Source organism: Onychomys torridus, chromosome 6 (assembly GCF_903995425.1).
Source record: "Onychomys torridus chromosome 6, mOncTor1.1, whole genome shotgun sequence".
In the NCBI taxonomy this organism is placed as follows: domain Eukaryota; kingdom Metazoa; phylum Chordata; class Mammalia; order Rodentia; family Cricetidae; genus Onychomys; species Onychomys torridus.
In genome coordinates this window covers 97,559,902-97,574,198 of record NC_050448.1, presented here as the reverse complement: position 1 = coordinate 97,574,198, position 14,297 = coordinate 97,559,902, and the positions used below count along the sequence as shown (strand labels likewise).

At 45.3% G+C, this 14,297-nt stretch overlaps 1 protein-coding gene and 1 pseudogene across 1 annotated transcript in view; one reads left to right on the top strand and one right to left on the bottom strand.

Moving 5' to 3' along the window:
- Positions 1 to 14,297, bottom strand: part of Abca4 (ATP binding cassette subfamily A member 4) — a 143,085-nt gene that overhangs the window by 22,931 nt on the left and 105,857 nt on the right. The window contains exons 31-36 of the mRNA XM_036190798.1: positions 12,195 to 12,289; positions 10,743 to 10,775; positions 6,835 to 6,940; positions 6,621 to 6,695; positions 6,150 to 6,319; positions 4,640 to 4,817 (exon numbers count right to left, since the gene is read on the bottom strand). Coding sequence (XP_036046691.1) covers positions 4,640 to 4,817; positions 6,150 to 6,319; positions 6,621 to 6,695; positions 6,835 to 6,940; positions 10,743 to 10,775; positions 12,195 to 12,289 — 657 coding nt within the window. The remainder of the gene's footprint in view (positions 1 to 4,639; positions 4,818 to 6,149; positions 6,320 to 6,620; positions 6,696 to 6,834; positions 6,941 to 10,742; positions 10,776 to 12,194; positions 12,290 to 14,297) is intronic.
- On the top strand, positions 1,701 to 2,126 carry LOC118585840 (annotated as a pseudogene).

Below are 14,297 nucleotides of genomic sequence, written 5' to 3'. Positions count from 1 at the left end.
AGCAGAAACTTCTGTACTCCACCAAGCAAGCTCACCTCCTTTTGAACCCCCAAACTAAATGGGGCCCTTGATTGCCTCACTTGTTTGGCCTTCTGTCAGTCTTGACAGAGTGTTTTGCCTGAATGTATGTCTGTGCACTATGTGCATGCAGTTTGCTAACAAACCAGAAGAGGTCATCAGATCCTCTGGACCTGGAGTCAGCGGTTGTTACATGTGGGTGCTGGGAACTGAACCTAGGACTCCTGCAAGAGCAGCAAGCACTCTTAACCACTGAGCCCTCTCTCCATCCCCTCCATAGCCTTTTATTTCATTCTTAAATAGGTTCCAAGAATCCGAGAGAACCCATTCCAGACTCTGACCCATAATACCCTGGGTGAAGAAAGTGTCTGTATACAGGGTTGAGCCACATGGAATATCCAAGACAGGGTAGAATAAAGAGGACCTACCTCCTCCACATAGCAGCTGGAGCAGGGAGAGGAAGAGGATATTCCTACAGAGAGGCAACCAGGGCAGAGATGGAGCACCTGCTACAAGTGCATATATCGCTCAATTAGGTAAATGATTGAGGGTGGCAGAGCCAGTTTCTTACTCGGAGAAGAGAGTCATGAGCTTGGAAAGTCAGAAAACTAGTATGAACTCTTCAGTAGCAGACTTGAGTTAGAGGTGAGCACCACAGAGTGAAGAGAGAGACCGTGAAGCACGGTGTAAACCTGTTGATGGATGCAAACGTCTTCTCTGGTTCTGTCTACTTAGAAGGCTTGCCATCAATGCTCCCTTGGTGGCAATGAAGACATCTGGTGCCCAGACCTTGGTTTATGAAGGCTCCTTCCCACTGAAATGAGGCAGGATCCCTTGGGGAAATACCTGGTTTCAGGGGCGGTACAGGTTGAGCCTGGGGGCTCTTGCAGACAGGGGTAGTGAAGTACTCCAGGAAGCTGGATACAAGTCAATCAGACATAAAGGGAAGCTTGGAGGAGTTCTTACTGGCCACATTGTTGACTGTCTCTATATTAAACTGAATAATAGTAGTATTGTATTACATGGTTAACAGGAGCCATGACTGCATATAGACATAAATAAATAAATGAACAAGTGGAAAAATTGCTAACAAACCAGATATTTGCATATCTTCAAAATGCCTCTTAAGGTTCTCATCAATAATAAAGGGGTAAAGAATAATTCTTCTGGTGGAGATGCTGGGCAAGCACCTTCTTAAGTGACAAAATAAACACCCTCAAAACAGGGACAAGCTGAAATCAGATCCAAACTGATAGGATGCAATGAAAGCCCAGCCTCTGCATCCCGACACTGCTGCCAAGGACTCATGACCTCAGTCTGGTCATAAGGACCTCAGGTCACCCCAAACTGAAAGACACCCTGCCATATAACTGCCCTGTGATGTTCCAAGTGGTCAGGCCATGTGTGTTAAGGGGAGACTCAGGAACTGTTTCAGGTTGAAGGACATAAAAAAGATAGGATGTCATAGTACAAGGTATAAAGGTGTATCTTTCTTTGTAGAGGTACACACCAGAGGGGTGTGGTGTGGTGTGGTGTGTGTGTGTGTGTGTGTAAAAGAGAAACAGAGAGGATGCATACATATAGACACACACACACACACACACACACACACACACACACACACACACACACACACCATGTTTCTTCCCCTTTCCCCTGGCTAGCAGCCCAGAGACTTCAGGATGCCTGGAATTTGTGTAAAAGGCATCAACCAGCAGGAGTTTGTCAGAGCTCTGGCAGATTCCTCAGAAAGTCTGGGAAGCTGAAAGTTCCTGCATGGAAGGACACAGTCAAAGTGGCCAAACATAAAGAGCTTGTTCTCTATGGTGAGAAATAGTTCTCCACAAAAGCTGCTTCCTCCGAGCAGCCCCTGTCCACCTGGGATAATGCTGGGGTTGGATCCATCACCCAAATCTTCAAAGGACATCAGAGAAATGGTGCCATGCCCTGCCACTTCAGCAGAGGCTCTACGACTGTGTCTTCCAAGCCCTACAGGGGATGAAAATGGTGGGAAAGGACTAAGTTGGGGGCCACAAAATGACGCCTCAGGGACAGAGAAATCTAGAGAGAATTATGGGAGTTGTGGAGCTGCCAACGAGAAGCATTAGAACAAAGAGTCAATGACTTGCTTCATTCTTAAAAAGAACGACAGACAGACACATTCAGCTAACTCAAAGGGCTTTAAGCCAAGCCGTGCTTGCCAGGCCATGGGTCTAACACTGCGACCGCACTTAAAAGAAAAACAAGTCACATAAAGGACAGGAGTTCACAGTGTCACAGGTGTGCTGAGTGTATGATAAACAGTCCGTTGTCACCTCAACAATGGCTCCCCAGGCATGCACTGTCTTCTTTCACTGACTAATGAGATAATGAGTACTTTAATTCTGGACCACAGAGCTCAGACTGCCAGTGAGCTATAAATCTCTGGTGTGTCAGGAAGCCTGCCAATGCTGTAGCCAACATCTTCTGGTCCTCAAAAGAATGAGCTGCTGTCTACTTTGCCAGTGACACCTCTACCTGAGATGTCCATCCCTTCCTTTCTACAGGCTCCAAGACCTCTCTTTGCAGCCGTAAGTATACACATAGGCCAGTCCCAAGTGTAAATTGCATACCTCATCTTTAAAATAGTAAAACAGGAGCTGGAGAAAGCTCAACTCTGAAGAACATTTGCTGCTCGTGCAAAGGACTCAGGTTGGGTCCCCAGCACCTATATAGTGGCTATCAACGGAATGTAACTCCAGTTTCAGGGAATCTGATGCTCTCTACTGAGCACCAAACATGCATTTGGTGCATGTATCACATAGGCAAACACTCACATACCTAGCACACACAAAATAAAAAATACATTAAAAAAAAAAAGATCCTAGACTCATTTTAGCCGGGCAGTTGGTGGCACATGTCTTTAATCCCAGTACTTGGGAGGCAGAGCCAGGCAGAACTCTGTGAATTTGAAGCCAACTTGGTCTACAGAGTGAATTCCAGGACAGCCAGGAGTGTTACACAGAGAAATCTTGTCTCAAAAAACAAACAAACAAACAAACAAAAAATTTAGAAATAAAAAATAGTAAGATAGAAAGTCAATACTTTCAACAGTTAGCTTTTAAGGTAGGCGAGCCCAACTCCTTTCCTGCTAAAATCACAATACCAAGAGAAGCTTGTTGTTCCTGAGTTGCCCTTGCTCCGGGGAGTGAACTTTTATGAAGGCAGAAGAGAAAGGAAATAATTCAGTTGTGGTGAAGTTTTCCAGTTTTGTATTGTTAAGTGATAACTGCATAGTAAGTTGAGTGAGCTCAAAGGAACCATGTCACCAAGAATCTTTATATTCAGCAGCTTTAGTAAAAGGCACAGGGAGAGGGTCATTTGTGCTGGTCTCCATGAGCTGGTACATTTTATCCTCATGAGAGAAGCCTCATTTTGTCCTTGTTGAGATAAAACAACGATCTCATGGGCCAGGCATGGGGATACACACTTTCATTCCCAGGACTTGGGTGGCAGAGGCAGGTGGATCTCGATGAGTTTGAGGCCAACCTGGTCTACACATCCAGTTCCAAGCCAGCCAAGGCTACATAGTGAGATCCTTTCAAAAAACAAACAAAAGGACTGAAAGATCTCATTATTCAAGACACCAAGAAAAGACGAGTTGGTGTCACATTCAAACTAGACTCAGTTTACAACGGTTCCTTTTGATCCTGTGGCCTATAATTACATGTACAGCATTCTAATATCTTTCTACCCCTACCAACATTGATTGCTGTTTGCAGTTGATCTGAGGTTTGTTTGTTTGTTTTTTCTTAATTTTCCCTAACATGATCTGGTCACTTAAAATAATCATTGTGTGAGTATGTGTGCGTGACATGTATGGATGCACATGCCATAACCACATATGTGGTGAAGGCAGAGAACACTTTTCTGGGGTCATTTCTCTCTTTCTACCTTTACATGGGTTCCAGGGATTGAACTCAGGTCATCAGGCTTGCATGGCAAGCACCTTTACCTGCTGAGCCATCTCATTAGTCCCTAGTTACTTTGAACAAGTAAAATAAGGTTCTGGGCAGTGTCCCCAGATTTGGCAAATTAAAAGATAGAATGCCCAATTAAATTTGAATTTCTGATAGGCATCCAATAACTTTTAGTATAAATATATACCATGCAACAATTGAAGCAGGATATACTAAATATTTATGCTAGGAGTTGTTCGTTTGTCTTGAGATTCAGAGTTGGTGGTTAGCCTCTATTTATCTGGTGACCCTATCACAAGGAAGATCTACCTTCCTCTTTTGGGAGGTTGAGACAGGACTTAAGGAGGAGACATGGATGAAGAGTCCTTTTGGTATTACCTGCTCAGACCCACACTACTGACAGAAAGATCAGCCTCATCTCTGGCATATAAACATCCTGGGGTGGATCAGAGCCCTCTTGGTGATGGACACAGAGTGTTCCTACTCAGTGACTATTAACTGTGTTCTGTGGTCTTCCCACCGGTTAGTTCCCAACTGCCTTTTTAAGAAGATGTCAAGGGCTAGCAGTCACGAGACCATGGCCCCAGCAGCCCTCCTGCCCAGACATACACCAACCAGTCCCACCCTGGGCCCCTGGAGGCTAGGGATGGCCTGGCACTCACAATATCCCAGAGGAAGTTGGTCAGCCAGTAGGTGGCGGGGCTCACACCGCTGATAAACTGCAAATGCTTGGCTTTTGTCACCCTCTCCTGAATCAAGTAAAGGACAAAGCTGGCTGGAACGAAGGACATGGCAAAAATCACACAGATGGCAAGGACAACATCCACCGAGGTGGTCAGCCTGCAGCAGGACCAGAGACAGGGGACGTCAGAACCCAGAGAAGGCACACAGAAAGCTCTGGGCAGTCCTTATCCACCCTCACGTGTGTCCTTTAGACCCACACCCCTAGCTTGAAGCTCATCATCTCACAGAACCGTCTTCATCGAGGTTAAGTGGATATTTTTGTAGGTTGCTTTTTTGATTCATGAGACCATTCTAGACAGCCTTTCTTATTTTACTTCTACTTATGTATTATGGTATACATAAATGACTGTTTGTGGCAATTCCAAATTTTTAGCTCTGAATTTTTCTAGAGACTCTTGAGTTTCCTGCAGGCACAGAGAGACTTCTGTTCTCTGAAATCACATGCCATGGGAAATGGTCATATGTAAACTCAAGGATATGAGGTGAGTTAGGTAAGATTGGTCTCTGGGGCCACACAGAAGGCATTTGGCTTGGGAGTAGGTAGACACTGAATCCTGACTGAATGCTAAGAGGTTCTGCTAGCTTCCCAGAAGTTTGCACTTACAAAATGCTTCTCCTAGCCAGGCAGTAGTGGCATATGCCTTTGATCCCAGCACTTGGGAGGCAGAGGCAGGTGGAACTCTATAAATTTGAGGCCAGCCTGGTCTACAGAGCAAGTTCCAGAATAGCCAGGGATACACAGAAAAATACTGTCTTGAAAAACTTTTTTGTTATTTTGTCTTTTTTTTTTTTTTCCCAGAGCTGAGGACCGAACCCAGGGCGCTCTACCACTGAGCTAAATCCCCAAACCCCTGTCTTGAAAAACTTAAAAGCTAAACAAAACCTCCTAAGTCCTCCTGTCTATAGGCCTCAAATAGAGCAAACCGTGCCACACACACAAGACCCATCAATGATCTTCCTGCCTGGGGCTGACATGAGGGCCCAATCTTGAGGAAAGCAAACAGCTCCAAAGCATGGCTATCTGAGGGAAATTCCCAGAATCTACAACTCTTCCAGGGAAATGAAGGAGCCTCCCTGAACCTTCTAGGTCCTGGCAGGTTCTTTGTGTACTGGCAGGGAGGTTACGGGTGTAATTCGGGAGGAACTTGTTATTGAGGGCCCAAAAGGAACAGCATGAAGTGTTAGTTTACTTTCCAAATAAACGGAGAGGGGAAAGAACAGCCAAGCAATTTGGCACAGGAAGCATTTGAAGCCAGTGCATTCATATGAGCCCAATTAAAGTTACCACCCAGCCCTGCACCTCAAAACATTGAAAAACAAACAAACAAACAAACAAAAAACAACCCCAAACACAAAAAACTCCCTTTGGTTTCCAGAGAGGGAAGAAGATCGGAAGGAAGCTGAGAGCCTGGGGTAGTGGCAGCTCACACTGTGATTTCCGAGAGCTGCTCCTTGGTCAGGTTCAGGGGCTGGCTGATGACGGTGATTCCATACTCCTCAGGGTCCCTGTCCTTAGGCAGACTGGCCCGTAAGATGGCATTGTGGGCCACATTCAGGAAGCTGACCAGGGCATGCCAGCCCTTGTTGTTAAACCATACCTAGAGGGCAGAGAGGCTTGGCTGGTGGGCTGAGCCACAAACCCAGGCTCCAGAGAGAGGACACTAACAGGCTGTTTAAATAAAAAGCGAAAAGTGACCAGCAACAAAATGACCATGAGAGGAGGAGGAGGAGAAGGAGGAGGAGGAGGAGGAGGAGGAGGAGGAGGAGGAGGAGGAGGAGGAGGAGGAACTTGGCCGGCATTCCTCACCTGGTTTCAGCAGGAGGAATGGAATTTAATTAAGCAGGGTAAAAACAGTCAAATAATGAGCTCATAGGAATTTTTAGCTTCAGGTCAGTTACCTTAATGTTGTCTTTAGTTTCAAGATGTTTAAGGAAATCTAACATTTCTTTAGAGGCCTCTCTGGTGACAGGACCCTAGAACAGAATAACAACAACAATAACAAAAAATGTTTTTTCTTGTATTCCCTCCTTCTGTAGGATGTAGGATAATTTCCATCTCTTAATATTTAAACAACTCAAAAATCCAACCCCAAACTCTGGTCTGTTTACCTACCCCGCTCACATTCATCATCTGGCCAAGGTCACTTAAGAAACCGACAAGTGCATCCCCAGTGATGGGGATGGTGGGGAGCGTCCCTCCGATGGAAATACCTCCATATCTGCAAGGCAGTAAGAGAGCCCCCTGTCAACACCGTGATGCTCATGCCCACCAGGGTGACCTCAGCTTTTGTAGGGGGGTGTGAATATGGGGGGAATTGTCCCGGCTATTGAGCAACAATGTCCCACTTTACAAACCTTTATTCTCCAAATAGTTCTTCTATCTCTAGATTTAAAAGTTAATAAACCCACACCCTAGATTCCACATATGGGATAAAGTATATATTTGTCTTTCTAAATCTGGCTAATTTTGATCTCTGGTTTCATGCCTTTTTCTGAGAATGACATGACTTCATTCTTCTCTATGGTACATATAAACCCTCACATCTCATTTTCTCTGATGGGCCTCTAGGTGGATTCCTTAGCTTGGCTGTTGCAAACAATGCTGCAGTAAACTTAGATGTGCACAGATCTCTGTGGTATGTTAACTTACATTCCTTTGGAAACATGTCAGGAGTGGGATGGACTGAACATAGCTCTACTTTCAGTTTTTGGAAGAACCTCAGTAACTGATTTCCATAGTGGCTGAATGTACATCCCTACATACAATGCAGAAGGGCTCCTTTCCCTTCTGTATCCTCAATGGCATTTGTTGTTATCTACCTCCCTTGTGACTATCATTCTGATGGGGAGAAATGGAATTTCAGTGTACTTTTGATTTGTGTTTCCCTGGTAGCCAAAGATGTTGAACGTCCTTCATGTATTTACTGGCCACTTGAATTTCTTTTAAGAAAGATCTGTTGACTTCATTTATTCATTTATTGGTTTATTTGTTCTTTTGGTATGTAACTTTATGAGTTCTTTATGTATTGTGGATATTAGTCCCTTGTTGAATGAACAGCTGGTAGAGATTTTCTTCCATTCTGGAGGCTATCTCTTTCCTTTGGTAACTGCTTCCTTTATTTTATTGAAGCCTTCACTCTGCTCTTATTTCCTGAGCTGTCAGCAACCCTGCACCTGTGCTTATATCTTGAAGTCGTTTCCCTTTAGTAGGTGCAAAGTTTCAGGACTTACCTTAAGATCTCTGATCCATTTTGAATCAATTTTGTACAGAGTTAGAAGGGGGAATCTAGTTTCTGCTGTGGATATCGCTCTGTGTAAATAAAGTTCTGACTGGCCAGTGGCCAGGCAGGAAGATAGGCGGGACAAGAGAGAAGAGAATTCTGGGAAGTGGAAGGCTGGGTGGAGAAAGACACCGCCAGCTGCCACCATGATAAGATGTAAGGTACTGGTAAGCCACAAGCCATGTGGCAAAGTATAGACTAACAGAAATGGGTTAATTTAAGATAGAAGAAGTAGATAACAAGAAGCCTGCCACGGCCATACAGTTTGTAAGCAATATAAGTTTCTGTGTGTTTACTCAGTTGGGTCTGAGCGACTGTGGGACTGGCCAGTGAGAGAGATTTGTCCTGACTGGGCCAGGCAGGAAAACTCTAACTACAAATGGCGCCCAACGTGTTGGCAAGAGTTTCCACCTAAAACCTGAGAAAAAAGATTCTAAAACGGAGCTAAAAACAGCTTCCTAGTTGTTTCTCTCAAGTTAGCGGCAGCCTGCCGGTTTGAGCTACTATGGTGGGTTCCTGGCGTGTGCGTCTGACCTGCAGTGTGGCGGGAATGAGGAGTCTACAAGTGGCACTTTACTCTGCTGCATGGTAGATTTAGCCTTTGCTAGTTTAAAAAAAAAAAAAAAAAAAAAAAAAAAAAGGGTTTCTGGGCTATGCACTGCTTTGATAGAACTGCTTCTGATAGCTGATGGTACACATGGCTCCAGACCCAGAGCTGGCGGTAAACTGTAACTGCCGCCATGTTGGGAAGCTGAGGTGGGCGGAGCCAGCAGCCACAGTGGCATTTCAGTCTTACAAAGATGGATATTACACAGAGAATCTGGTTTGTCTTGTCTTTGGGATTTTTAACTGCAGAAAAAGATTTGATCGTAAAAGCTGTTGAGTTAAATAAATATGTAAATTTTAAAGGTACCTTGACTTCAAAATTTGGATATGTTTGCTTTGGAAAAGAGTCTCTGCTTTTGTTTCCACAGAAAGCCAGAGGCTGTGGATTTGTTCCAGATTAAGATACATCAGGTTTGATCAGCCAAGACCACCTGAAAGGTCTCCGATGACACCATGGCCCAGAATGGTTTCAAGGCAACTGGCTCAGAGGTTTACCCTCACAGACTACTCCATAATCCTAAAATTTTTTTTGTGTCCCCATAAGATACAGCACCCCCCTCCAGCAGGAAATAGTAAAAAAAAAAAAAAAAACTGTCTACACATGGATAATTAGTTACTCCAGCACTACGTATTACAGAGAGGAGCGTTTTGTCAAGGACCAGACAAAACCAGACCTGCAACAGTGTGGGTTTCTGTGTGAGTCCTCTATTTCACTCCATGGCCTATGTGTCTATATTTTAACTTCTTTTATTTTTGAGATTATACTATAATTACATCATTTTCTTCTTCCCTTTCCTCCCTCCAAACCCTCCCATATGCCCTCCTTTTTCTCAAATCCATGCCTCTTTTTTCATTAATCATTACACACATGTGTGTATATGTATATACATATCTTTGAACCAGTATATAGACTCTGAAGTCTGAAGTCAGATGCTATGATATCTTCAGATTTGCATGTTTTGAACCAAACACACCAAAATACATACATAAGTACAAAAGATGCTGAGTAGCTTAGACAACCTCCAGGATGCCCTAAGAACAGGGCAGATGTTGGAGCTGGGTCAGTTCCCTTGAAACTTCAATGGAACAGGCCAGAGAACATCTACACTTACAATCTAAGATTCTAATTCATCATAAAAATAGTGTCTATCCAGGCGTGGTGGAACATGTCTTTAATCCCAGCACTTGAGAGGCAGAGGCAGGAGGATCTCTGTGAGTTCCTAGTCTACAGAGTAAGTTCCAGGACCATAAGTGTCTGGTGTCTGTAGCGGGAATCATAAAGGTACTTATTAATAAAATCAAACCCAAGGCCAGTTATTGGGGTGATTGCTGGAAGATCAGAGAGACAGAACAAGCCACAGCTACCTCACCTTGCCAGTTCCTCAGCTGATCCTGTTTTCTCATGCTGGAAGCCTCTGAGTCCTTATCCAGAATGGGTCTCAGCTGAACTGCTGCTGGAAGCCTAAAAGCTTAACCTGCCAAATGCTTAACCAGCCAAATGCTTCTAGTTTCTGGTCTTCACGCCTTATCTTTCTTTCTGCCATCACTCCCTGGGATTAAAAACTCCATGCTGGCTGTATCCTTGAACACACAGAGATCTGCCTAGCTCTGCCTCCCAAGTGCTGGGATTAAAGGCGTGCACCACCACTGCCCAGCTTCTGCTATGGCTTGCTCTGACCCATTTTCTAACCACCATTTTTGGCTCTGTATCTAGTGGCTGTCTGTTCTCTGACCCCAGATAAATTTATTAGGGTACACAATATTTTGGGGAACACTACCACCACAGGTGTCTGCTTCACTTGAGAGGCAGGACTTCCTATGACACTGTGTTTTGGAAGCTTCTCAGGTCATCACTGTAAGACTGACCCTGAGGAAAGAGTGCCACCTACTGAGTTGAACTTCCTAGCTTCCCTCCAAGGGCTGATTGCCCAGGCTCAGCCAGCACTGCCCTAACACGTTTAATGCTAAAAAAAAAAAAAACAAAAACAAAAACAAAACAAAACAAAAAAACAGTGAGACTGCTGCATAGTGCATGAAATAATATTATCTTTTCCCCCAGCAGCAACCAATTTAATGCTCTAGCAGTCACATCTATAAACTAACTATTTCAACACCCCCAAAAATAGTTTCTTACCTTTGTTCATTGACCCAGAATTTGCTCTTTAAGCTGGAAGCCAAAATAAAAGCTTGTAATAAATACCATAAGGATAGCAATAATGTTAACTTTTCTTTCTAGTCATTGGGGTATTGCAGTCCTAGGGATGTTTTTACATTTCCTACTGTCGAAGCCATGTAGTGTGGAAGCTGGCCTGCCTGAAGACCCAGGTGAATCTATACACAGAGAAAGGACTATCATGTTCCAATCCCGGCTCTCTCAGTTGCCTCCTGCATACTGGACTTTCTGACTAGCCTTTTAGACAGGCCTCATGCTGGACCAGTGAACCCAGTCTAGACCTAGAAAACATGGCACCAATCAATGCCAGTGTGGAGTAAAGCTTGAAGCTCTCTTTCTTTTATAGAATATAAGAGATTCTAATAGCCAACTGCATCCTTGGGACGAGTTCTGACTTACCAAGGCACCGACTTCTGGGCGTTTGGGGGTAAGATAACATGATGAGGAAGCTCTAGTCCCTAGAGTTCCAGCTGGCCCCAAACCGTCACTGTCATCAACCATCCAGTAAAAATCAAAACTTCCATAATGCTAATTGGTTATTGAGCCAGGCTTAGAGCGGTTTTGCATATTGAATTAATGTGCACACTCACCCTGTGCTTTTGGTATTGGATCGGACGGTGCTCTTTTTCTCATGGCTAGCTTGACCCTGCCCTCCCCGTCTGCAGTGAATTCCAGCCCTTTAGGCCCATGTGTTACTCACTCAGGCTCTAGTATGGAAGGCAACTGTCAGGACTGTTAAAATTAGACAGGATGCTTCGTTCAAAGGCCATAGAGCCCAGGGAGAGACTGGATCCCACTTCCTTAAGGATCTTTCTGGTAGAATGCTTTTGTCAAGCTGACAGGGGCTGCCGAAGGCCTTCCATCCCAAGCCGGGCTTGAGAAGAACAGCCACAGAGCTGAGCGCTCTAGATACTCAAGTGTCTGTGGATATGTTCAAGGGTGGCCGTGGCAGGTGATAATGAGTGTGACGACAGCTGTCCCCAGCCAGTGCCTGGCCTGGGCTTGTACCCAGCTGCTGTCCCGCACCTTTCCTCTCTCAGTCTCCTTTTGTGTCTCTTTCATTCTCCCTCGACTTGGACTCCTCAGCTTCCCCGCGCTCTCCACACCCCCTACAAACCTGGCCCCTCTTCCTTAACTCCGTAAGAGGTAAGGCTTCATTATGGAACACATTTTGGACACTTGCAATAGTGCCTGGGGTAAACTTGGACTGCTTTTCTTAAACATGGAACAAGCAAAAGAAAATGAACCTCCAGTTGCCCCTGAGGTGCATGCACCTCAGTTACTTCTTCTGCTAGATGTGGCCCTCACATTCTGCTGAGACCCTCAGGGGTTCACAGCGGGGAAACTGACTTCCTGCCCTGGTTGGTATTGTTACTAGGCAGCCCGGATTACAGGTGTGACAGGGTCGCCTACCTGCTCCGGATGAGAGCAGGATACGTTTTCACCAGGTAGTCGGAGATGTTCCTGTTCGTGAGGTCTTGCAGGACTTCAGTGCTGCGCTGTGCCCTCTGGGGCGAAGAGACACAGTCAGGATTTGGGGGCTGAGACCTTAGAGTCTGTGAAACTGCTGTTCCTCTCCAAAGGAAACACTCACCCCAGCCCTGACATCTTTTCGGTTCCTACAAAAGCGATGTGGGAGCCATTGCTTCCCACCTCCTTTTTCTCACTCCATCCAGTGACAGAGAGCTTAACTGCAAAATCAGTCTCCAGCATACCTGTCTCCCCCAGTCTGGTCTGGTCACCCCAATTTAAGCCACCACCTAGGCCTTGCCTACACCTCTTCGGAAACCGTACTGTTTCCATGACTCCGCCTTGGGCCTCCACATTCTGCTCTCCACCCACTGTCAGATTGAGTTTTAAAGACAAAAAGCATCCGTCAGTCACCTCATGTACCCTCACAACGCTCCTCTCACATGAAACACGCCTGAATCTACTCACTGCCTCTACCCTGTCCCATGCACGATGCCATCTCTGTGAAAGCGGAGGCCTTCTCTGCCTCTTCGGCTTTCACATCCCCAGTACCCAGGTATCAGATAATATATTTGGAATGCAAATGAAATCATTTGAATAGCACTGTATATTTTACAAATCACTTTCAAAATATATCTAGGAGTGGAAGGTAATCAAGAGATTTGGAGGAATTCAAAAGTGCTCGATTTTGGCCACCAGGTGGCAGTATCACCCAATGCTGAGTTTCTTGGATTAGTCAATGTCATAGGTCAGTCAAGAACCTTGGGCAAAAGCATTCACTCTGTCTAGATTGCCACTCAGAACTGGCTGACAGGATTCAAGGTGGCATTAAACCACCATCAAAGTGCATTTGTTTTCCATATATTTTCTAGATTCTTCCCTTTCCCCATTCGATCTCTCCTTTAGTTCACCCTCTTCATCAGATTCCTTCTCTGCCAGGAGAGGTAGCAGCCCCTGAATGCCCGCAGTGTGAAGGGACCGTGGTAAATGCTCTGTGTATGCGATCCCACCCCCCGTTGCTCTCACAAGAGAGAGCTTTACCGAGAAAGGGAGGTTAAGAAAAGTTGGCTAGCTTGCGTGTGGTTGGCCTAAGATGACCTGCATCTGACTCTCCTGCTGACTATTACCTGTTCCTCAAGTTGACCACAGTACCTAACCAGGCAACCCTGGTAGGAGGCAGGGACAATCCCTGGTGTGAGAGGCAGGTTGTGACAAATGTTTTCTAAAACTTTTGTCAACTACAACGTTCCCACTTTATCTCTGTGTAGAGTAGATGTCAGAGATGGAGTACCTCCATATCAAGACCCACCACTATTGAAGGAATGTTAGAGCCGGAAAGGATGCTACAGATCACAGCATCTGCTGCCATGATGACAGGATACTGCTACCCTACTTTTCATTTGCCACCTCTGAACCAGGGCCCTCCTTCTGCTCTTATTCCTGGATGAATGGGAAGGTGCTAAGTGAGGGTGAGTGGATGTGAATGCATGTACTTGTGTATATGAGAGGGGGTGGCTACACAGGTGTGTGGCATTCAGTTCTGCTCCTAAGGAGATATGAGTGTTAATGAGGAGACTCAGGGGTAAAAATACAGCTACAGACCAGCTGTGACTCTTCTAAGACTTTGAACTTCACCCTAAGGACCAAGGACCAATGCTACACCGAAGTTTCTAAGTTAGACAGGGAGCCTATCATTCATTTAGGAAATAAACTCCTGTGTAGCAAGGCTTGACCTTTTCTTCTCCCAGCCCAAATCCTAGGGAGTCAGGGATACCTGCAATGTAGCCGTTTAGAAGTCACCCAAAGAGAGAATATGTTGCTTGCGAAATATAGAGGCATATGCTTTAGAATAAGAAAAAATTGGCACAGGACCAGTTATGAGCCAGCAGCCGTGATAGGGTGATAGTAATCCCATTGTAATAGTAATAGTTGTCCCATTATGTCTTCTGCCTGGTGCTCCTGTTATGGCCTTTCCCATGGGCACAGCTGTGCACAGTTAAAGTGGCAGTCGCTGGTCTCTCCCGAGGCTGGGTCCCGTGCAGGGAC